The sequence below is a fragment of the Leiobunum rupestre genome, chromosome 3 (assembly GCF_980474605.1).
Source record: "Leiobunum rupestre chromosome 3, qqLeiRupe1.1.hap1, whole genome shotgun sequence".
Lineage (NCBI taxonomy): Eukaryota > Metazoa > Arthropoda > Arachnida > Opiliones > Sclerosomatidae > Leiobunum > Leiobunum rupestre.
Genome location: NC_143386.1, coordinates 5,455,042 through 5,477,818, shown reverse-complemented (window position 1 = coordinate 5,477,818; position 22,777 = coordinate 5,455,042). Strand labels below are relative to the sequence as shown.

At 36.0% G+C, this 22,777-nt stretch overlaps 1 protein-coding gene and 1 long non-coding RNA gene across 2 annotated transcripts; both read left to right on the top strand.

The window, feature by feature from the left end:
- Positions 1-245: 245 nt before the first annotated feature.
- Positions 246-4,283, top strand: LOC149949212 (uncharacterized). The gene is made up of 7 exons (XM_090169383.1): positions 246-258; positions 314-461; positions 512-627; positions 1,704-1,846; positions 1,900-2,010; positions 2,099-2,211; positions 4,245-4,283. Exons 2-7 carry the CDS (start codon positions 315-317, stop codon positions 4,281-4,283), a joined length of 669 nt encoding a protein of 222 aa, XP_090025509.1. The 5' UTR covers positions 246-258; position 314.
- A 10,254-nt stretch (positions 4,284-14,537) lies between these two features.
- Positions 14,538-15,413, top strand: LOC149949211 (uncharacterized). Its single transcript, XR_016479937.1, has 3 exons — positions 14,538-14,991; positions 15,059-15,240; positions 15,295-15,413. It is a non-coding gene; the product is annotated as an uncharacterized LOC149949211 (long non-coding RNA).
- Positions 15,414-22,777: the final 7,364 nt, after the last annotated feature.

Here is a 22,777-nt window from a genome sequence, read left to right as displayed (position 1 = left end):
CAAATTAAACGCTACGGAACTTAAAAAATTTGAATTAATGAATAATTTATCAATATCTGTGTTCGGCTTTTCGGGAGACATATTCCCCCTTTACGTAAGCGCTAACAAGTGTGGTAAGGAAAGGGAGGTTGATTTGCTATACATCACCGATGAAACTAAAGATATTGACGATGGGAATTGACATTACTGTCTTATACGAGACCTAGGAAAACTGCTACAGCATCTAACGAAAAACAGAAGCACAAGTTATTATTGCAGGTAATTTAGTTTCCAATATATTAGTTTGCAATCTACTAATTATTTTCTGTATTAGAATGTGTCTTCACCGATTCAGTGGAAACAACGCGGAACAGCGACGTGATGCGCATATCGAAGAATGCGCCACCCACGGCGTCCAAAAAACAGTTTTCCCTACCAAGAAGAAGACGCTTTATTTTGATAAATATGAGTGGACGGAAAAAGTAAAAATAAAAATTATTTAATTTAACTCTTAATGAAATGAAATTATTAGGTGCAGTATGTATTTTACGCCGATTTTGAAGCAGTCCTACCGAGAGTTCAAGGATGTGATCTAGATCCCGATTTAAATACCAGCAAAGTAAACATGCATATCAGTTGCGCGTATTCGTGGGTGCTTGTCGGACCTAACGGTAAGTTATTTGGCAAAATTCCCTTTTAGATATATTATAAGAGAATACTTATAGGTGTACCTGTTCGAACCGATTGCTATCGAGGACAAGATGCAACCCGAAGATTTTTGGAGTCTATTCTGGAATTAGAGACTGAGTTGATGGAACTCATTGAGACAAATGTACCAATGATTATTACCCCGGAGGAGGAGGAACAGTTTCAAGCTGCTACGCTTTGCTACATTTGTCAGAAGCAGCTAAATCAGGGAAATATGCCCGCTGTTCACTGGCAAATATAGGGGGCCAGCGCATAACCTCTGTAATCTTCAAAAGAAAGTTCCAGAATTTATTCCCATTTTCCTTCATAACCTTAGCAGGTAAATTTATTAATTTAATTAACCAGGAATAATAATAATAATAATATTATTATTATTATTATTATTATTATTATTATTATTATTATTAATAATAATACATCTTCATAGATACGATTTACATCTTATATGTCAGGAGATTGGTCATTTTAAGGAACAGACTCTTGACTGTATTCCTTCCACTAGTGAAAATTATATTTCGCTGAAACTAGGTAAAATATATTTAATTATGAATCTAGCCTTAACATTAATTTATTATTATTATTTTTAGGGAGATTTCGGTTTTTAGACTCTTATCGATTTCTAAGTGATAGCCTCGATGCTCTAGTATCTAATCTCGTTTTGGAAGGAGCCAGTAAATTTCAGATTGTTAAGAAATATTTTGAAAGTGATAAAGTTGAACTCCTCCTGCGGAAGGGGGTCTACCCGTACGAGTATATGGACGATGAAAAGAAATTTGACGAGACGATGCTGCCATCTAGAGAAGCGTTTTTCAGTTCATTGAAAAATCAAAATATTTTAGAATCCGATTATTTACACGCCCAAAATGTTTGGACAGCGTTAAATATTCAAACATTAGGTAAAATTACTATAGTATAAATATTTCAAATCTCTTAACCTTGGTTTTCGTAGGGGAATACACCGACCTCTATGTGAAAAGCGATGCGTTGCTCTTAGCCGACGTTTTTGAAAATTTTAGAACCTTATCTATAACTCATTATAAATTAGATCCCGCTCACGCTTACACCGCACCAGGTTTAGCCTGGCAAGCAGCTTTGAAGATGACCGATGTTCGCCTCGATCTCATACTTGATATAGATCAACACTTATTTATTGAAAAGGGTAACGCTTTTTGTGATATTTTAAATATTATTGTATTTACATTGAATTTTTAGGAATTCGAGGCGGTGTTTCAATGATCTCAACTCGTTATTCTGAAGCGAATAACAAATATATGCCCGACACATATGATTCGTCTAAAGAGAGCAGTTATATATGCTATTTAGGTAATTTACATTTTTTAATTTTTTTTTTAATTATTTTAATTATTTTAATTTTAATTATATTAATTAACTTAATTTAACTTAATTGAAGATGCTAATAATTTGTACGGTGCTGTTATGTGTGAACCACTACCGCTAGGCGACTTCCAGTGGGTTCAGGAGGATGATTTGCAAACACTCTGTGAAAACGGATACATTTTAGAGGTAAATAACAAGTGTTATAATTATTGAATTATATTTTTAAAGAATTGTTTCCTTTGCAGGTGGATCTTGAATATCCTCCAGAGTTGCATGACTTACATAACGATCTCCCAGTAGCGGCGGAATCTAAAGTTATTACACATGATATGCTATCTCCATACTCTAAAGATCTCTTAGGAAAATTAAATATTAAGGAGAATCAAAGTCTACCAAAACTTCTTCCTAATTTAAATAATAAAGAGAAATACATAGTACATTACCGCAATTTAAAATATTATGTAGAATTAGGTTTGAAAATAACCAGGGTTCATCGAACTCTAACCTTCACTCAAGGAAAATGGTTAGAAAAATATGTTAGATTCAACACTGAACAGAGGAAATTATCCAAGAGTTCATTTGAAAAGAATTTCTGGAAACTAATGGTTAACTCTGTTTTCGGGTAAATCAATTTAAATAATTTATTGCTGTTTTTTCCCTTACTTCATTTAATTCTTTAGAAAAACAATGGAAAATTTACGGAAGCATATAAATTTCGAGTTGATTCATAAACCAGAAAGAATGTTAAAAGTTACAAGTTCCCCGCAGTTTGAACACTTTACCATCTTTAATGAAGAGTTAGCCGGCGCTCATAAGAAGAGAGCTAAAATTGTTCTTAACCGGCCTATATTTACCGGATTCACCATTCTAGATTTATCCAAGGAGCTCATGTATCGGTTCCATTATGGATTCATAAAAAATACGTACGGGGACAAAGCATCACTATTATTTACAGACACTGGTAATTTAATTTAATATGCATTTTTTATTTAAATAGTACTAATATATAAAATATTTACAGACAGTTTAACGTACAACATTAAGACGGATGATGTTTATAAAGACTTTGAAGTTCATAAAAACCGCTTTGACTTCTCTGATTATCCACCTTCGCATTTCCTTCATTCTAATCAGAATAAAAAAACTCTCGGTTATTTTAAAGACGAGACAAATTCGCAGTTAATTCAAAGCTTTGTAGGACTTCGTCCAAAGCTTTATTCTATTAAATTGTACGGGGAGTCTAAGACCGCTGAAGAGATAGAAAAGGAGTTGCGATTGGGGAAATCTTTAGAGTCAATTTTAAACCATAAAAAGGTTTGTAAGGGCGTTGCCATGAACGTTATTAGAAACGTCATCCGCCACGAAGACTATGAACGTTGTCTTTTTAATCAAGAAACCATGTCAGCCGAGATGATGCGTATAGCTAGTTTCAAGCATGAACTATTTACTTTAAATACTAGAAAACTTTGTTTATCACCAAATGATGATAAGAGATACATTCTACCCTGCGGGGTTCGTACATTAGCGCACTGTCATAAAGATATTGAAAAATTATAATGAATGCTTGTATTTATGTATATATAAAAAAAACTGCTATTACTATAAATTGTAAAAAAATTATTTTATTGGATACATTTTACACATAAACTATTTAATCATTTTATCGTTTACATATTTATCTTTCTTAAACCTAGACACAATGTTATACATTTCTATTCCTTTACACCTGTTTATAGCAAAATAGATACAGAATGCTCCACACGTATTACTAGAATTACTCTGTAATTGATTAGAAATAAAAGTTACAGTTTTACTGTTTCGTTCAATAAAGTCATTAAATTTAAAATAATCTGGCGGGTTTCCAAAGGAATCCATGAATTCACAATTTTTATGTTTAGAAAAATATATTAGAACCCAGTGTTCTCCAGGTTCAGCACTCGTATCGGTATTTACAATAAATAGAGAAGGGAATGTTTTTACGTATTTAGGTAGCTTGTCAGCCGCGAACACGCCTTGAAATATACTTTTAGTACTTAAATCTTTTTCAAGAATTTTAGTTATCTGTAGCGAATCCATTAATTACTGTGATCGAAAATCACGGTTCGATTTTTATCAATTTCTATAAAATTTTGAAACTCAGCGTAAATTAGAATGGAAATCGTCTCCGGTAACGGTTTTGCAAATTTTAATTCTAATCTCAGGTTACTGTTTTTCACAAGATGCAAGTGATTGGCGTTGTTGTTAAGATCGGAGGTTAAATTGTACGCAAATAAACAATTTCCGTTAGGGTAATCTTCCCGACTTATCTGATTCCCTTCATCTACGTTCCACTGATTAGTTTGAATGAAAAGATTGCAATACGCTTGAATATATAGATTTTCCTCAAAGTTTAGAGATAACGCCTTATGAGGGACGCTGCTACCGTCAATGTACAATCCAATGCTTGATAAATCGAAATGTTGAATGTTGTACGGGGATTTTTTCAAATCTCCTAGAAACGCTTTTTGTTCCACAAACCCGATAACAACTTTCTTAGGTGCTTGTCCGGTTAATAAATGATCTTGCACACTAGCCATAAGACCAGCGGGTATAGAAAATGAGGTGCACTCCGAACGAGTTACAGGATATTTAGCGGTTCCATATTGTAACGCCTTGGCTTGAGCGAGCGATAGTTCCGGTATCACTTTAACTTTCCTCAGATAAAGGGAAGCTGATAAAATCTCCACTTTACATTTTACGTCGGAATGAACGCAAAAAGCTGCTCTATTTTTATCGAATTTAAATTTCAAATCAACCATATTTAATAAAAAGCGTGGTTGTTGACATAAACCAGTATGGACTACGCCTAACAAGTCAATCGCCCCTTTTTGCGCTAAACTCGCTCGTTTAGAGAAACCATCGTTATCGAAAAATGAATCGAACTTTCCAGGCGTATCCCGATAGAAAAGTGAACTCGTTAAATAACTTTTTTTCGCAGAATCTCCGAACGTTAATAAAGTTTGTATCATACTTTTATAAGCGTAATTTTGACTGGAAGGTGTTACTGATCTTTCATTAAGAAATACGTGGACGTCGCTAAAAAGCGAATGAAGAAACAAATTCTCGGGGGCGATATTGTCGGCTGGAGTTCCGGCGGCCCCACCCGCAACACCTGGAACCGCGGGTTGCGGTAGTTGACCATTATCTTTAGTTACCTTAACTCGAACGTGCAGCAAAGTTTGTGAAAGGTCTATATACGTTTCAGAGTTACCGTTGATAGAAAATGTAATTGATGCGTTATCAACTATATTTGATATTGGATTATACTCAACCCATTCTCCACCAATAATCGAAGATTGTGTCATAGGTACTTGAAACAAATCTAGCTCGGAATTTATACACTCAACTGAGTGCGAGTGTAAAAGGGACATTATGAGAATATATCGGAACGTTTAGGGAACCGTCCTTTCGCTATCTTGCCTGCTGTTGAAATGGCGCTTTTCGACTGAGTTCGTTTCCTTTTATTTCCGGAACCCGTCATTCTTTTAATATGATCCGTAGCTGAAGATGTTAGTCTCATGGCTTCATCAGCTGCTGAAGCTAAAGTTTCCCTTCCAGCGTTAATAGAATGCGATTTAAGCGCTGTTTTAATTGGGACTCCGCTAACAACATCGGTCGCTACTTTCGCTCCGGTACTTAAAAGTTTTTTTCCCAAGTAAGTAGCGCCTTTCTTCAGTAAAGGTACCGCGAATCTAAACGCTGAAGATAATATATTTCCTAGTCCATGTCCTCTTTGCACGGCTAAACCTCTATATACAGGTATTCCACCGAAACCAACCTGGTTTAAATAGTAACTTTCATAATCAGTTCTTGAAGGTGAATATTCAGACCTCATGATGTTAACTGTTCGCTCTCTTAAGCTAGAATGAAGGTGTGTCCTGAATGATTAAAGGTTTATAGTGAAGTCCACATTTTACGGGGTTTAAAATGTAATACAACGTGAGCTTTTCCACTATGAAACTGTATTGGCTCACCTAAATCGTCTGTTATATTAATCTCTATATTCTTAATATTATTACACACGACTGGTAGGTAATGAGGTTGTGAAAATATTTTTGTAGTTGTTTTCCCATTAGACTCGGCTTTCTCTTCGACGCTTATGATTCTTAATAGAGGTGCTAAACTATCCCCAACAATGCTATTTTCAACCAGATCAGAATAAACGAATAAGGAATGTAACCCAGCGTTCATATCAACTCGGTAGGGGGTTATCATTGAATTTAAAATGGTGAAATCATTATCTCTTCTATCCTTAAAACCTAGTAAAATCGATAGATCGGGGCCAATTACAGCTCTGATTTTCGGTTGCAATTTAACTTTAATTCGATTATAATAATTTAAATAGGCGAATGTAACTTGTTCTTCTTCTTGGTTGTGGACGTTCATAACATGTAATAGTTCTTCCGGAGTTTTATAAAAACCCGCGGGAACTTCAATTATTTTATCATATTCGAGAGGGTCTTTAACTAGAGGGTTATCAGTCATTTTATCATATTCGAGAGGGTCTTTAATAACCAATAGATTAGGTTTTCGAACGTTATGCCATGTCCGAGGATAGCTTATTTCCGCTAACCCAACTTCGTACTGTTCCTCAAATCTTAACGGTTCAGCTAAATACGTTCGAAATTTACCAACGCTATTATCTTGGTAATATAATGACGAGGAATCTGAAGGTAGCGTTACGTAAAAACTCATTTTAAATCCACTTCTTGTATCCAAGAATTAAATGTAGGGTCGTAATCTTGCCACTTGACATACAGTTCTACGCGGCCGTCCGATTTTTTCCTCTTTTTTATTACTTTTTCGATTATGAAGTAACAGTCTTTTAAATCTCGACCAACAATCTGAACCTCTTCTCGATAGAATACTCCTAAAATGGGGTTAGAATTTAAATCCATCAGCTTATATACAGGTGGGTCACGTGGTAGTCTCTCAGCTATTTTAAACAATTCTGTAGTAAAATTCGGGTTATATTTCTTATCGAAAATTGATAAATTTCTACTGATTCTACAAATATCTCCAATTTCAAACGCGTATGTTAACGGAGGAGAAAAATTTACCGAACCGTAAAGATTTTTCCATATTTTAGCAGAGTTATCTAGAGTAACTTCCGCGGGTTTACATTTAATTGATCTGTGATAACTATTGTTATAAGCGTTTATAATATCATCTAAAACGTCGATATATTTAAGGGTGTTATTCTGCGTGAAATAGCGATATAAACGAGATTTAAAACTTCTAATGAATCTTTCAATAATGGACGCTTTCATTTCTGATCGGGTAGCGAAAAATTTAATGTTCCTTCGTTGTAATTCACTCTGCACTTCTTGACAGACAAATTCGTTTCCATGATCACTTTGAATTCTTTTCGGTTGACGGCCTTTTTCAAAAACGTTACGTAACGCTTCTAAAATTGTTACACCTTTCTTATTTTTAACCGCTACAGCCATAGCGTATTTGCTAAATATGTCGATAATACATAATACGTAGCGAGATCCTGAATTATATTTAGACAGCTTCTGAAAATCTGCCAAGTCCGCTTGCCACTGTTCGTCAATTCCATAAACAATAGTTCGATTTCGTTTGAATCGTCTTCTAGCAGGTTTATGCAGCGTATATGTATCCTGCTTTATTAGAAATTGTTTTACTTTTTCCAATGAAACCTTTAAACCTTTATGTCGAGCTGAATTATAGAGCGCTCGAACTCCAGCGAATGACCCTGGGTCTGCGGGGTTAGTATAGATCTGCTCAAGTTCTTTCTCCATATTGGGTAATATTTTTATGTAATGGCATGTAACGCCAAAAAAGGAAATTAAATAATTCTAATATTATAATAACTATGATAATTAATACAGCTGTGATAATTTTCGGTGATTTTGAAAATGATTGTGATAAATAGGCTAAAAGTCCTAAAGAGACCGTTTCTGTACAACCTTCCATTGTAGGCTTATACTATGAAATGAGAACAAAATTATCAGGTTAATATATTTTATTTAGTATGTATCCAAGGTCTTAGAGGACTAGGTGAAGATGATGATAACATTGAACTACTTGGTGGTGTATGAAATACAGCGAATGTTTTTAACAGTGTCAATCTTACAGGATTTTTAATTAAACGTTTTGAAATATTTGACTTATGAATGCCCTCGTAAAACTCAGTAACTCCTATAGGATCAATCACTGTTCCAGGTGTTTTTCTCACAGCGTCATACAAAAGATCGATTATATTAGATCCTCCAATCACTTGTCCTCGAATAGAAAGCTCTCCTGAGTTAGTCCATCTAATATATCTCGGATCTTTCGTAGTCGCTCGGTATAATGAAATTGCATCACTAACATAAGTTGCAGGTAGAGAATAAGATATTTGCGCGAACCAAGTTTTAGGTCGTTCAGAGTTTTCAATAACGGGAGAGATTTGCTCTTTACGTACGTAAGTTAACCGTCGTTGGAGAGTTTGATTGTATAATGCTAATTTCTCTGATTCGTTTAAATCTGGATTATCTAGAATAGATTTCATTTCATCATCGAGTGTCTTCTCTTTTTGAAGTTCAGGTGTTTCTTCTGTTTTGGAAGGTGTATTGTTTTTTAATCTCTCCATTACATCTTCAGGTACTATAAGCATTCTTCGAGCCATCATCGGTTTATAGCTCGGCTTATTGCACTTCCGGCGACTGAGCTAACGATAGATAGCAGTGGCGCTAATAAAAATGGAAGAAAACCACCCTTTTGTACCAGAATCTTTCGTCGTTTTGATAAAGGGTTCTTCTTCGACACGTTTCGTATAACCGCGCTATGTTTCTTTAACCGCTTACGATGACGTTCTGACAGTTCAATTGTTCCGTGCAATACATTTATACAACATTCAACGAGAGCCAATATAGCCTCCTGGCTAGCGTATTTAATAGCTGTCTTTCTTTGATTTAGATTACAGGATGTTAGGAAACGTAGAAAGTCTATGTTTTTCTTAACTCGTTTTGAGACATCCATTTAGAGATTTTCTTAGCCTTTCTTAAAGCGCAATGAACAGTTTCGGAATGAAAAGGACAGTCTAATTCAACGTCTTCTAGTTCTGATAATTTAGGACAACCGGTATCTTCGATGTTAGTTACTGGAACACCGAGGAGTGTCGATAATACTGCAGCTTTTTCTAAACCTTTGGTGAAAAACGAAGTCGCTTTTTCCGCTATCTGATTGCAAATGTCACGTCTCGTTCTGTAAGGACGTTCGCCGTCATTCCATCGAAGATGACAAATGTTATGAGATATCCATCTGCATTGTCTTTTATCTTCGTTTGAAAGCTCTTTGAAAGGGTATGGAGATTTGAAAGTAAACACTTCCGATCCTTCAGTTTCTAATACTACGTAAGCTAATTCTTTAATAATCCACTCTCGATTAACCCTAAAAAAATTCCCATCTATAATACACTTCATTTTGGAATAAAGACAGCCGATTCTTCACCCGGTATTAAACCTGTTCGTAGTAAATACTGATCTGGGGTGTGAGGTTTCAAGTCAACTAATAAATACCCAAATTTCCGTGACGTAGCTTGTTGAAACGCATCAATAACGTATTTGCTATTGTTTGGAGATATCTGCCTCGCGAGATGATAAATTGTTGATTTATCTCGTGGTGATTTAAAAATAAATAGATAATGAGCATTTAAATTTAAAGTTCTTATTTCTTTTCCGGGGTAATAAAGGTTTTGCATTAAAATTAGTACGGAGGTGTTTCTGTGATGAGATCCACGAATAAATAAATTAGTTACATCTTTATTATTAGATATCTCGCATAATAAATCGTCTAAAATAACTAAATTCCTAATTTGCGGGTTTAATATATTAATATCGAGTAACCCTTCGTGAAACTCGACTGAAGGTGTGTGTTCTAATATTGATTGAAATAGTTTCGGCTGATACTCGGTATAACACCATATTATCCTCTCCGGAGGAGGGGATATGCAGGTCTTCTTATGTTGAATCAACCGTCCCACCAGGAATGACTTTCCGCATTGGGTGGACCCGGCTACAAGCCCATTCATTGGATGTTGTAAGCTTAAATCCATAATGGAAAATGAGAATCGGAACATTAGTGTAATCAATTTTATTAGTTTTTTAACAAGTTTTTAGCATTTCATATTATTAGTGACATTATATTATTTAAAATTTCTTTCGACAATTCACAGCGAATAGTAAACATTTCAATAATATTTTCACAATCTACCGACATAATTATTTCATAAAAATGCAAATCTACACGCTTAGAATAATCCGTCATGATACAATCATGCTGGAGTTGAGATGGATGATCAATTTGACAGCCATTGCACGCTTTCTTAAGAGCTCCGTGTAATTGTTTAATTACAACGTTAGTCATCGCCTCCTTTATTTCCTTGATTTTCTTTAAACACTTCTGAATAGACTCGTACTGGTCGAGGAAATTCAACCAAGAAGATTGAGCGAAAGCTACCCCCTCTTTAGTCGGTAACAGTTTTCCATAGTTTACTCCGTAACCATGGTACATTTGTCTAACATCTAAAACCTTTTGTTCGGCAAATCTATGAACCGAAAACCGTTTGGTTTCAGAACCTGTGAAAACCCACGAAGTTTCAGCTTCGTTATTGAAATAAGCTTCAATGACATCTTTCTTTGTCCATAGCTCTTGCAGTTCCGCTTCTGTTAGTTTGATACCCTTTGTTAAATCTAATAGACCGCAGTAGATGGTTTCATCTGCATAAACGATTAACCCTTTGTCAGCAGACACAGGAAATGAACAATTCCTATAAAATAAATACATTAGACAAAGTTAAGAATTATCACTGAGTATTCCTACTTACATTTTAAGGTTCCCCGGAGTCACTTCCAATACAATTCAGATGGTGAACTTTCTAAATATGGTCTTACTATTATACGGTTTTCCCTTTTTATACTCTGAAATTATTTATCTTCGATATCGTTTTTATTAAAATGGGGTTTAAAATTAATTCCATTCTACGTATACGCATTTTGAAGTGTATCGCGTTACGTATATAGGAATTTACCCGGTCCTCATACGGAATCACGTGTACAATTATAATACTTGAGAACGATACGTTTCTCATACTTAAACTTGAAATATTCGTTTGAAATACTCGTGATATAGGTTCAAGTGTCAAGCGTACTACAATGATATTAAAATGAAGTTTAAAAATATTTCCATTCTACTTTAACAACGAATATTCCATGACGTCAAAACACTCCATGTTTTAAATTCAAATTAACCGCGTCCCCCGGGAAATCCGCGCGCGCGCCGCCTAGGTTATCATTTTTTACATCATTTCAACTTATTCCGTACGATAAAACTTGATAAGATATACGTTCAAGTGTCTTTCGCGATAAGCAGAGATAAATGAACAAGCTGGCCTGGACACAATATGTTGATATACGAAAAAACAAATTGTCGCGAGAAATATCAGAAATACATTGACTTTTCGATGATTTTACCCCCATTTCACCCCTTAAATCCCGGATCTCGATCCCGAACCTAAACCTGAACCTGGGATCGATGCCATACCCTTACTTTCCTTCTACTAATATGGGGTGTGAAACTGTGTCAAATGCCTTTTTTAAATCAATAAAAATTCCTATAGTTTTTTTATTCTTATAGTTCGTTGGTTACTTCATAAATAATGTCATTAGTACTTAATTGCTTGCGAAATCCAAATTGGTTTTTTGATAAGATTTTATTGATTTCTAGAAAGTCAGATAGCTGAGATTTAATATACTTTTCGAAAAATTTTGAAACATTACTAATCAGCGAGATTGGTCTATAATTCTCTAACGATTCTTTTTTACCTGATTTAAAAATAGGGACGATTATAGATTTTTTAAATGATTCTGGGAAAATTCCATTTGCAATCGATATATTTAAAATATGGGAAAGAGGAAGGGCTATTGAATTTTTACATAATTTTAGTGTTTTTACACTAATATTATCACAGCCACTCGAGTTGGAGTCTTTAAGTGACTTGATTATATTTACTATATCGTTAGGGCTACATCGTTTAAAAATATTCTTTGTGCGATAACGGTTTGAGGTTCAGTATTCATCTCACAATAATTACAATTAAGTTGGTTTTTATTTAAGATTTTTTTTGCTAGTAAAGGCCCTACTGAAGAAAAATAGTTATTGAACAAATTTGCAGCCTTTTTTGGGTTATCTTTCACTGTTATCATTTCTTTTTCCGAACTAATTTTATCTATATAGACTTGTTTTTTTGGTGTTTGCGGTAGCTTCATTTATGGTTTTCCAAATTATTTTTGGATCATTTTTATTTTCTTTGACCTTGCTTGTAAAATAATTATATACCCTTACTTTCCTTCTACTCATATTATTTAAGAAACTAGAAAAATGCGGTGTCAGAGGCCTACCGTTAACTTGGTTTAAGAGTTACCTACACAACCGTTGTACTGTGGTTAAACTTGATAATATCCAGAGTGATCAATGCCCATTAACTTTCGGTATTCCGCAGGGAACCATTTTAGGGCCAATACTGTTCCTTATATACGTAAATGAATTATGTAACCTTAGGGTCGATGGTCTTATAAAATCTTTTGCAGACGATACGATTATTTTATGCCACGGCAACACTTGGGTGGAAGTGTTTGATAATGCGCAAAAAACTCTTAATTTAGTCCATAGTGCTTTAGACATGACATTACTTACTCTAAACGGTGATAAAACGAAATATATATGCTTCTCTCAAAGAACTCCACAGGGTATGGCCAATTTGAATATTAAAATTCATGATCACCAAAATACTATTGCATGTAATAGTCATTGTGTAGAATTAGAAAGAGTAGTCAAAATGAAATACCTAGGAATTACGTTAGATAATAGCCTAAAATGGAACTACCATACAAATAGTATAATTAAAAAACTACGTTTATGCCTTTTTAAGTTTTATGAGATTAGAAACTTTCTCCCGTTACCATGGCTGAAAACAGTATATTATGCACTAGCCCAGTCGATATTGTCATATGGCATAATCGCCTGGGGAGGAACGTATAAGAATATCATAGACGCTCTGGAGATTATGCAAAGAAATATTTTAAGAATCTGCCTTAGGAGACAACGTACTGAACATTGTATAAATTTATATAACGATTTTGGTGTGTTTACGATTAGACAATTGTATGGAAAAGTGATCTTACTTAATACATATAAAAATAGAGAAAATTTAATTTCCCGTAACATTTATAACACTCGTTTTGTTACACAGGATAATCTGGTGGTAGATAAAATGTTAAAATCGATAGGCCAAAAAAGTCCTACATTCCTAGGCCAAAAATTGTACAACATTATGGGGCGCCAAACCGGAAAAAACTAAATGTAATCAATAATATTGAATAGGGAGTACTTTTATAGAATAGAATGCACATTTATAGAATAGAATGCACATTTATAGAATATAATGCATATTTATAGAATAGAAAGAATATTTATAGAATACGGAATACTAACATGGAATATGGAAATTTTCGAGTAAAAATAACGTTTATGCAATAGAAACGACAACTTTTATAGAATAGAGACTTAAACTTTTATGGAATAGAATCTAAAACTATTACAGAATAGAAACGTAAACTTTTATGGAATAGAAACGAACATTTTTACGGAATAGAAACGGAACATTTTATAGAATAGAAACTTAAACTTTTATGGAATAGAATCTAAAACTATTACAGAATAGAATCGAACACTATTACAGAATAGAAACTTAAACTTTTATGGAATAGAAACTTAAACTTTTATGGAATAGAAACGTACACTATTATGGAATAGAAACTTAAACTTTTATGGAATAGAAACGTACACTATTATGGAATAGAAACTTAAAACTTTTATTGAATTGTAACGTAAATTTTAATGATTAGAAACGAAATCTCTTATTGATTAGAAACGTAAACGTTTTTATAATAATAATAATAATAATAATAATAATAATAATAATAATAATAATAATAATAATAATAATAATAATAATAATAATAATTATAATAATAATAATAATAATAATAATAATAATAATAATAATAATAATAGTAGTAGTCGTCAGTAGAAGTATACGCGTCGCTTTTCGCTCCGCGTTTTTTAGTACTTATACCTAGTTTTTCTCTGTGTACAGTGCCGGATTTTATATCTTTTGAAAGAGGAAACTTCCGTGCTTTCGGAGCATGTATTTTTCATCGTGTTCCGTTATATTTTGAGTAACTATCATTAACTTTACAGTTGTTAGGTTTTCCGTTTTTTCCCCTTTTTAGGCCCGAAGGCTTTTGAAAAGTCGGTTTTTTTTTTATCTCGCGAGTGCGCGGGCGCGAGAATTGATTTTTCAATTCTCGCGCTAGTGTCGTCTTTTGTCCGCGGTTTTTTTTAATTTTAATAAAGTGCTACTGGTTACGTGACGGTACATTTCTCAACTCTGGGGGCCTATTCTTGTCTTGGCGATACGCATGTCGTTATGGCGGAATCGATAAAATATCGCCATAACGACATCGACCGGCGAAAACCGTATTCTTGTCTCCAAAACTCACTTCGACATCGCCGTATCGCCAGCGAATTATAACGACAGGGCTGGGGATGTCGGAATCGCGTTTCTTTGTCGTTATGACGTCATTTTTCGCTTCGAATCGCGGTATTTTCAAAATGGCTGCTTTACAGCTCGCATGTTTTGAGTTTTGGCGTCTGTCAGAAATGGAAGAAACGAAGAGTTTTGGGTGGGAGAGAGTTCTAAGAGATAGATCAAAAGCTTTTGAACTTTCGGAAAATTAGTTTAGAAGTTTATTTCACCTAGATAAGTATTTAGTAATAGAGATTTGTGAGCATCTAAAAGCGACGTTAGAGTCAAACGCGTCTAACGTAAGAGTTACGGATCTCCCTGTAGATTCAAAGGTGAGCCATGAATTTAAGAATTAAAGTTCGTAATTATTAGCGTTTTAATAATTATATGGTTCATTAGGCGTTAGTGGCTGTTCGATTTTGTGCTTACCAGAAAGCAGCTAGTTGGCAAAGATTTGTTTCTTGATGTCAGTCAGGCCACGGTCAGTCGCTGTCTGCATCAAGAAACCGATGCAATAAATAGCATTTTAATGCCAAAATGGATAAAATTTCCACTGAGTAAAGGGAAGCCACAAAGTTGAGGTAATTATCAAATCTTCTCATAGCAGATAAATATTAATTTAACAATGCGTATAGATTTATGGAGAAGACCAGATTTCCCGGGGGCCATTGCTGCAATAGATTGTACGCACATTGCAAATGTTGCTCCAAATTCACAAGATTCAAATTATCGTGAACATTTGTACATTAACAGGAAAGAAAACCATTCCTTAAACGTGCAATTGGTAAGCTTTATTTTTATATATAAATAATATACATGTACATTCAAAAATTTACATAGTTTTTATAGCTTTGCGATTGTGATTTGGTAATTTTGAATGTCAAAGCCAAGTTTCCTGGGCGTACTCATGATGCCCACATATACAAGGCATCAATGGTTTCAAGATATCTTTGAAAAAAGTTACCTAGCAACCAAGAACTCTAGAGATCATTCCTAAGGTAAGTTTTGAGTATTAACTTCTCAATATAAAGGTAGGTATGAGGGTGTATAGGTAACAGAAAAACAACTATTTTTCTTTTCAAAACTTTATTAGTGAAATTGTAAAAGATTCTTCAAAATAAAAAATTTGAATTTTTCACTTACTTTGTTTTAAAACTAAGCATATGAAACTCAAATAGTTTTTACAATACAAATTCTCCTTTGAGAACTAGCTATATGGCACCAAGTTTCCAACTGATCTTCCATTATCTTAGTTTGCTTATCAAGATTTGAATTTATTTTCTCAAGAAATTGTTGAGCCCTCGCATATGACCCTGTTGCCTTTGTTGGTTGCGACCTTTAAACGGTTTAAGCCAAATTATCTTTTCCAAATTTTAAATATTTTTAAAGTAAATGATTTTCTACTTACCTCGTGCAGCTGGAGAAATATTTTTACCTTGGGAGTGTTTAGAACCAAAGAATATAAAGCCCCAGGAATGGAAGGATTGATATTATTGGCCGCGTGTTTTGGCCGAGCTAGAAACTTCCGGCAAAGCAAATCAGAGTAACTGGAAATGGTTACCGCAACCAGGTCTCTCTTTGAAAAGAAGAGGTGCAAAAGTTCCACTAGACGGAGCTACACCTTCCATTCCTGGGGCTTTATATTCATCGTTAGAACTCACAGACGCTACTGGTAAACTATGATTAAATCTTGGAGATCTGCAGGAATGGGAGCCAGTGGGAGAAGAATGGGCGATAGTGACTGAATATGGAGGAGCCATTGTTGAAGAAGCTGCGGGACGTTGATCTAAAGTAGCCAATGCCGCATCCATTTTCTTCAATTATCTGTTGTTAAAATCAAGAAATGTTAGCATGAAATGTATTCATGAAAGAATACTTACCCCAAAACCAGCTTCTGGTACTTCGTAGTGGCCAAATGTACCCCCTAGGCCGCTCAATAAACGAGAGCTGCCCAACATTTGCTCGACCTTCCTCAGTTGTCTTAGTTCTAGTTTGGGAAGTTCCAGTCAGCCAAACTCTGGAACATTTATGCATAAGTAATAGAAGTAACAGTATTTCTATTCCAAAAAAATTACTGCACCTCCAGTACGGTCCACCACAAGCATTAAGCCTTTGGACAAGACTAATGCACATCGCGGTGTACTGTACGCCTCGTTTGTACAGTTTGCATCAAACTTACGGCTAACGAAACGTTCATTAGCCTCCATGTATTCTAAAATTAAAACCTTTAGATTTCCGCAGAATTTTGTGGCGCGACTCAATGTTATTTTAAAAAAAACTACCAAAGAAGAACAAAAATGACAACTGCGAAAACGTAAACAAACGCAAAAATATTACAGCAGCCGACAGAAATAAATAAGTGCGATTCGTATTGGACGATTAGAGGGGCACGTCACCGGATGGAGACGTCACAACTCGCCTGGCGGTATTTTCGTTTTTACGACATTTCTTATAGCGACAGGGGGACAAGAATAAGGTTCCAAGCGAATGTCGTTATCTCGAATGTCGGTATGGCGAAGTGATAAGGCGGAATCGTTATGTCGTAACCGAGACAAGAATAGGCCCCCAGGACTATTATGGCTTCGCATTCCGATACCACCAAATCTTCTGGTGCCTTTCCACAGTTCACCAACAGTGGACAACACTATCCTCCACAACATTTCACCGATATGACTACACTTAATTTCAACAATAAACCTTATCACAACATTACCCAGAAGCCTTATAACTACTTTCAAAACAAACAACGACCACAGTTCAACAACAACGTTATTCCTAACAAAATTCCTCAACCTCAAGCAACCTCTCGCCGCCAGGCCGTGGTATTTGAAGGTGTTCCTCAAATTCCCAAAATTGACTACTACCGTGCCATTAACTCAACGCTACAAACTCCAAACGCTGCTGTCTTTATTCAAAAGCATTCGAACAACAAAGTTTGGGCCTATCTAAAAGATGAATCTCTCGTCACTGAGTTGGTTGCTTCGGGTTTTGATGTCCACGGCATACATACATCGTGCCGCAGCCTAGTCAGAACCTCCACCAAACTCACCATAAGTGGTCTCTGCCCAGAAGTACCCCACGATTTTATTACACCAATGCTCGAGCGCCACGGACAACTCACATCGGATATTATTTATATCGCTTCTACCTCTGACGTCCCTGGTGAATTTTTCTACACGGGCAATCGCCAGGCCTTCTTCATTCCTGATCAAGACAATCGTTTACCCACAAATATCGCCTTCGAATACGATAAAATTCCATATACAATGTTCCTTCTCTTGGGAGAAGAGAAGTGCGACAAATGCAACCGCAGGGGTCACACTGCGGAAAGATGCCACTCTAAATTGCCTAACATTGCTGATCACGATGGTAATACATCGGTAAAAAGAATAGCTTCTAACCCGGCGGATGAACCTTCCATCATTCCCGAGCCTCATTTACCTACTGACGGGGAACTCGGGACTTCTTCAGCCGAAAATGCCGACAGTACATGGATCACAGTACCATTTCGCGAAAACCAAAAATCTCGGTTGATAACTCGTCCGACCGTTGTTCAAAATATAACGCAAAATCCGTTTGCGCCTCTCAATAACGCCCCCTACGACACAGACACGGATCTCTCCGTCCAACCTATTGACTCCAAATATCCCCAACCAACCGACACCAAACCTACCGAACGTACAACCAGTACTATTGAACTCAAAAACAAAAATACCGAACCTAAAACTGGAACCACCGTACCCGAACCCAAGACTAACGAACCTGAAGCCAAGACTAACGAACCTGAAGCCAAGACTAACGAACCCGGAAACAATACGTACGAACCCGCATGCAATACTAAAGAACTCGACACCCAGACCACCGACCCCGAAATCAACACCTCCGACCCCGAAAACAAAACCACCGACTCTAAAACCAAGCCCACCGAAACCGAATCCATCGAGTCATCGCTCAGTACAACTCATTTTCAACTCTCCGCTTCACAATCAACCACACAGGACGGTCAACTACCTCGAGCCCCGGAAAATCCAACTTCGGCTGACGATATGCCGCCCTCATCAAGGAGATCGCGCTCCACCCGGCATCCCTTAACTAAGGAACGCCTCGTCAATTTCCTGGAGAAGAAAGTTGAACCATCACTCGACTCCTCGTGCCCTCAACTATCTCTATCTCAGACCCAACCACCCTCAACGTCGGATACGCCAATCTCTGCACCGACCTCCTCGAAGAACAACATTACGGATACTTCGCCTCCTGGGAATTTCATCGCGAAAAAGAACGCTCTAGACCCTGAAACTCTCGAGGAATTTCTCAACACGATCAAAGGAAAAAAAAAGAACTTTCGCGATTTGGTTCTTACATACACCAAGAACATCCCCGGTTTACTACTCCAACTGGAGGAAAAACGAAAAACTGTTTCCCCCTACGATTCAAGGAGACTAGCGACCTTGATTGAGAACATCAAAAATAAGTATTAACTTTAAGCTCTTCATCTCAACCTCTCTTTCTTTACTTTTACACGAAATTTATCTCAATTTTACTTTATTAAATTTTAATGAACTTTAGTATAGCCACACACAACGTTCGGGGTCTACGAAACCCCATCGAATTTATTAAAGAAATCAACTTTCTAAAAATTCACAACATAAACGTAGCTTGTTGTCAAGAAACCTATATTACAAATAACTGCACAAATATATTCCATTTAAGCCACCCATACATCCTGACCTACTCCTGCAACAGCAACCACCAGGCTGGTGTTGCAACCTTTGTAAGAGGCCTCTCAAACGGTACATTCACTGTGACGGACTTCTTGGATGTTTCCCGTGGATACGTCCAAAGGTCCATAATAAATTTCCCCACCTCCAATCTCGCTGTAGCCCTCTACAATGTTTATATAAGTCAGTCTGACAAACAAGCTATATCTGCCCTTCAATTGATTATGTCCGATATTCGGGACAACCATTTTAATAACTACATAATTCTTGGCGATTTTAACTGTGTCCTAGATGCTGTGAATGACCGTGTGAACTCGGTGGAGCATCGCTCCAAACTCTCACGTGAACTCTCTGCCCTCATTAAATCCCTAAATCTTATTGACATCTCGTCCACCCAACGCGATCTATATATGACTTGGACAAACCCAGAAAATGTCTCTATGAAAGCTCGACTCGACCGTATCTATGTCTCCTCGTCTCTTGTACCCTTTGTTCACGAGATTAGGACTCTGGATGGAGGTTCAAACTCAGACCATAAACCTGTCGTTCTTACGTTAAAAATTCCTAACCTCACCCAAGATTTTAAAAATGTCTCAGATCTTTGGGTTTTCAATAACTCTCTCTTAAAAGATAATACTTTCCAACGCCTATTTAACCAATTTATAATCTCTGAGTCTCAAACTTTCCCTGGACTTTGCCAGGAAAGTTTACACTGGTGGGATGTGCTCAAATCGAAAATTAAAATGTTTGTCAAAGAATACTCGTTTAAGTCCAGTCAGAACGATACTAATGATTTGATAATCATCCAAAACAAACTTCTAAACCCAAACATATCTATTAACGAACGAACCAAACTAGAAACACAACTTCGCTCTCTTGAAACCAAAAAATCCGAGGCTTGTCTCATTCGCTGTAAAATAAATCATCAAACACTCTCCAACACACCATCCAGTTACCTTTTTAATCTCGAACACTCTAAAAAAAGTATTAACAACATACAATCCATCCGCAAACCAAATGGGAACCTAACATCCAACCCACTAGAACTACTACAGGAAGCCTCAAAATTTTACGCCAACCTCTTTGAAAAATCAGACATAAGCGATACGCTCGTTACAAATTACATAAACATTCTCCCTAAGATTAATAATATTAATCAAATAGATAGTAACAAGGACTTAACTCTAGAAGAAATGGATAACGTTGTCAAATCGTTAGAACTAAACAAATCACCTGGTTCGGATGGAATCACGAATGAACTCTTAAGATTTATGTGGCCAAACATTCGACTAATTTTCTACACAATTTTCCAGGCCTCTATTAAATTTAACAAACTCCCAGAAAGCTTTACAACCTCAGTTATCACACTAATTTACAAAAAGGGAGACCCCCATAATCTACAAAATTTCCGCCCAATTTATTTACAAAATAATGATAGTAAACTACTCTCTAAGTGCTTCTCCAATAAATTATCACCAAGCCTACAACAAATCATACATGAAAATCAAACTTATTCACTACCCAATAGAACCATTCATAGTAACATAAATAGCATGAGAGACATTCTTGATTATATATCAGACAATCCAAATCAAGAGTTGGCCGTTGTCTCGCTCGATCAAGCGAAAGCATTTGATCGAGTAGACCACGGATATCTCCTCAGTATTCTCTCTCATATTGGAATCACCGGACATCTCCTCCAATACATACAAATGAGCTACAACAGCGCGGCGGCGCGTCTTAAAATAAATGGTTCGCTTACCTCTAAATTTCCAGTTACATCGGGAATTAGACAAGGAGACCCTCTCCCTAGCCTACTATTTATACTTTCTTTAGAACCTTTCTTTTGCCACTGTAGAGAAACCCTAGCCGATTTCAGCTTTAGACCTCCAATACTATCCACTGCTCTCGTCTACCTTGGCTTCGCCGATGATCTAAACATCTTTATATCTAAGAATGAAGGCTTTACCATTCTTAAGAATGAGATCTCACGTTACTGCAACGTCAGTAATGCGCGTTTTAACATGCAAAAGAGCAACGGATTATGGCTGGGAGGTTGGTTTAATAGAACCGACACACCGTTAGATCTCATTTGGTCCAATGAAAAATTAAAAATCTTAGGAATTGAATTTGCACCATTTAAAAATTGGCAAGAAAATATAATCTTAACTTTCCTCGATAACCTAAAAACCAACTTAATGGCGAAATCCAACATCGTTGAGAATCTTTCCTATAAGAGTAGAGCACTTCTATGCAATAATGAACTTTCGAAATTATGGTACTTCCTACCATGTATCTTTCTTCCACATTCTTTCGAAACTAAAATAATTTCAACCTGTAGCAAATTTATATGGAATGATAAAAAAACATTGGCTGCCCTTAAACGTAATTTGCCAACCGAGCAAAAACGGTGGAATCGGACTATCAGACTTACCAGCCCAAAAACACAAATTTCACCTTCAAACAATAAAACGTATCCTTTCTACTCAGTACCAAGCCGAAACCGAATTATTCATGTACAACGTAAAACAAAGCAACCCCCATCGCTACGACATTGAAGCCCTACTTTATAAAATGCCTCTCAACAAAACGAACACTCAAAAATTCTATTGCTCTATCTTAAATACCTGGAGAACCCTTGGACCAATCACGCGACCCCCAAACACCTTCGATGAAATACTAAAAGAACCGCTCTTCAATAACCCATATATTGAGATAAACCTCGATATAAGCTGGTCAGAAGCAAACATACGCCATGTATCAGACATTATAAACCACTCTGAACGACGCATAAAATCTGCTGAAGAGATATTTCCTAACACCTCACATAAGACCAGAAGCGCCAATGCGCAGCTAGTTACTATAGCCGCACAGCTAAACCGCCTCTGTCCCTCTATCAACACTAAGCTCAGAACCCAAATTCTCTCAAATCAAAAAATAAATATTCACAATCGTATTTTTCACGAAAAAACAGACCACACACTTATCCCATTTCTCACTACCTCAAAATCCCAAATTTCTAAATCATGTTCAAAAAATTCCCCAACCTTTGACAAAATCCCCAAGATAGTACATATCGAAATTGGTTTATAAGCTGGCTCAATACCTTTAACTCGCAGGAAAACAATCTAATTTATAGACTTTTCTTTGGAAAAGTCATTACCCCAAACTCGGCCTCCCATTTCTTTACTGACTTCTTAAAACATTGTCCACTTTGCGAAGATTGCGTAGCAGACTTCGAACAAATTTACTTCAAATGTAAACAACTATAAAATTTCTCAACTACATTGAAACAATAATACGAAAATTTGATACTAGCTTCTATCTAAATGAAAAAAATTACTGGCTTTTAGACAACCGAAAAGACGATAAATTTATCATTAAATGCCTAATTCTAACC

Bases quoted from the DNA above. Each gene is read 5' to 3' on its own strand.
- LOC149949212 (XM_090169383.1), top strand. From the start codon at position 315: ATGTGTCTTCACCGATTCAGTGGAAACAACGCGGAACAGCGACGTGAT. The intron at 462-511 runs GTAAAAATAAAA...TGAAATTATTAG, and splicing joins AATATGAGTGGACGGAAAAA to GTGCAGTATGTATTTTACGC. The intron at 628-1,703 runs GTGGGTGCTTGT...TGAAAATTTTAG, and splicing joins CATATCAGTTGCGCGTATTC to AACCTTATCTATAACTCATT.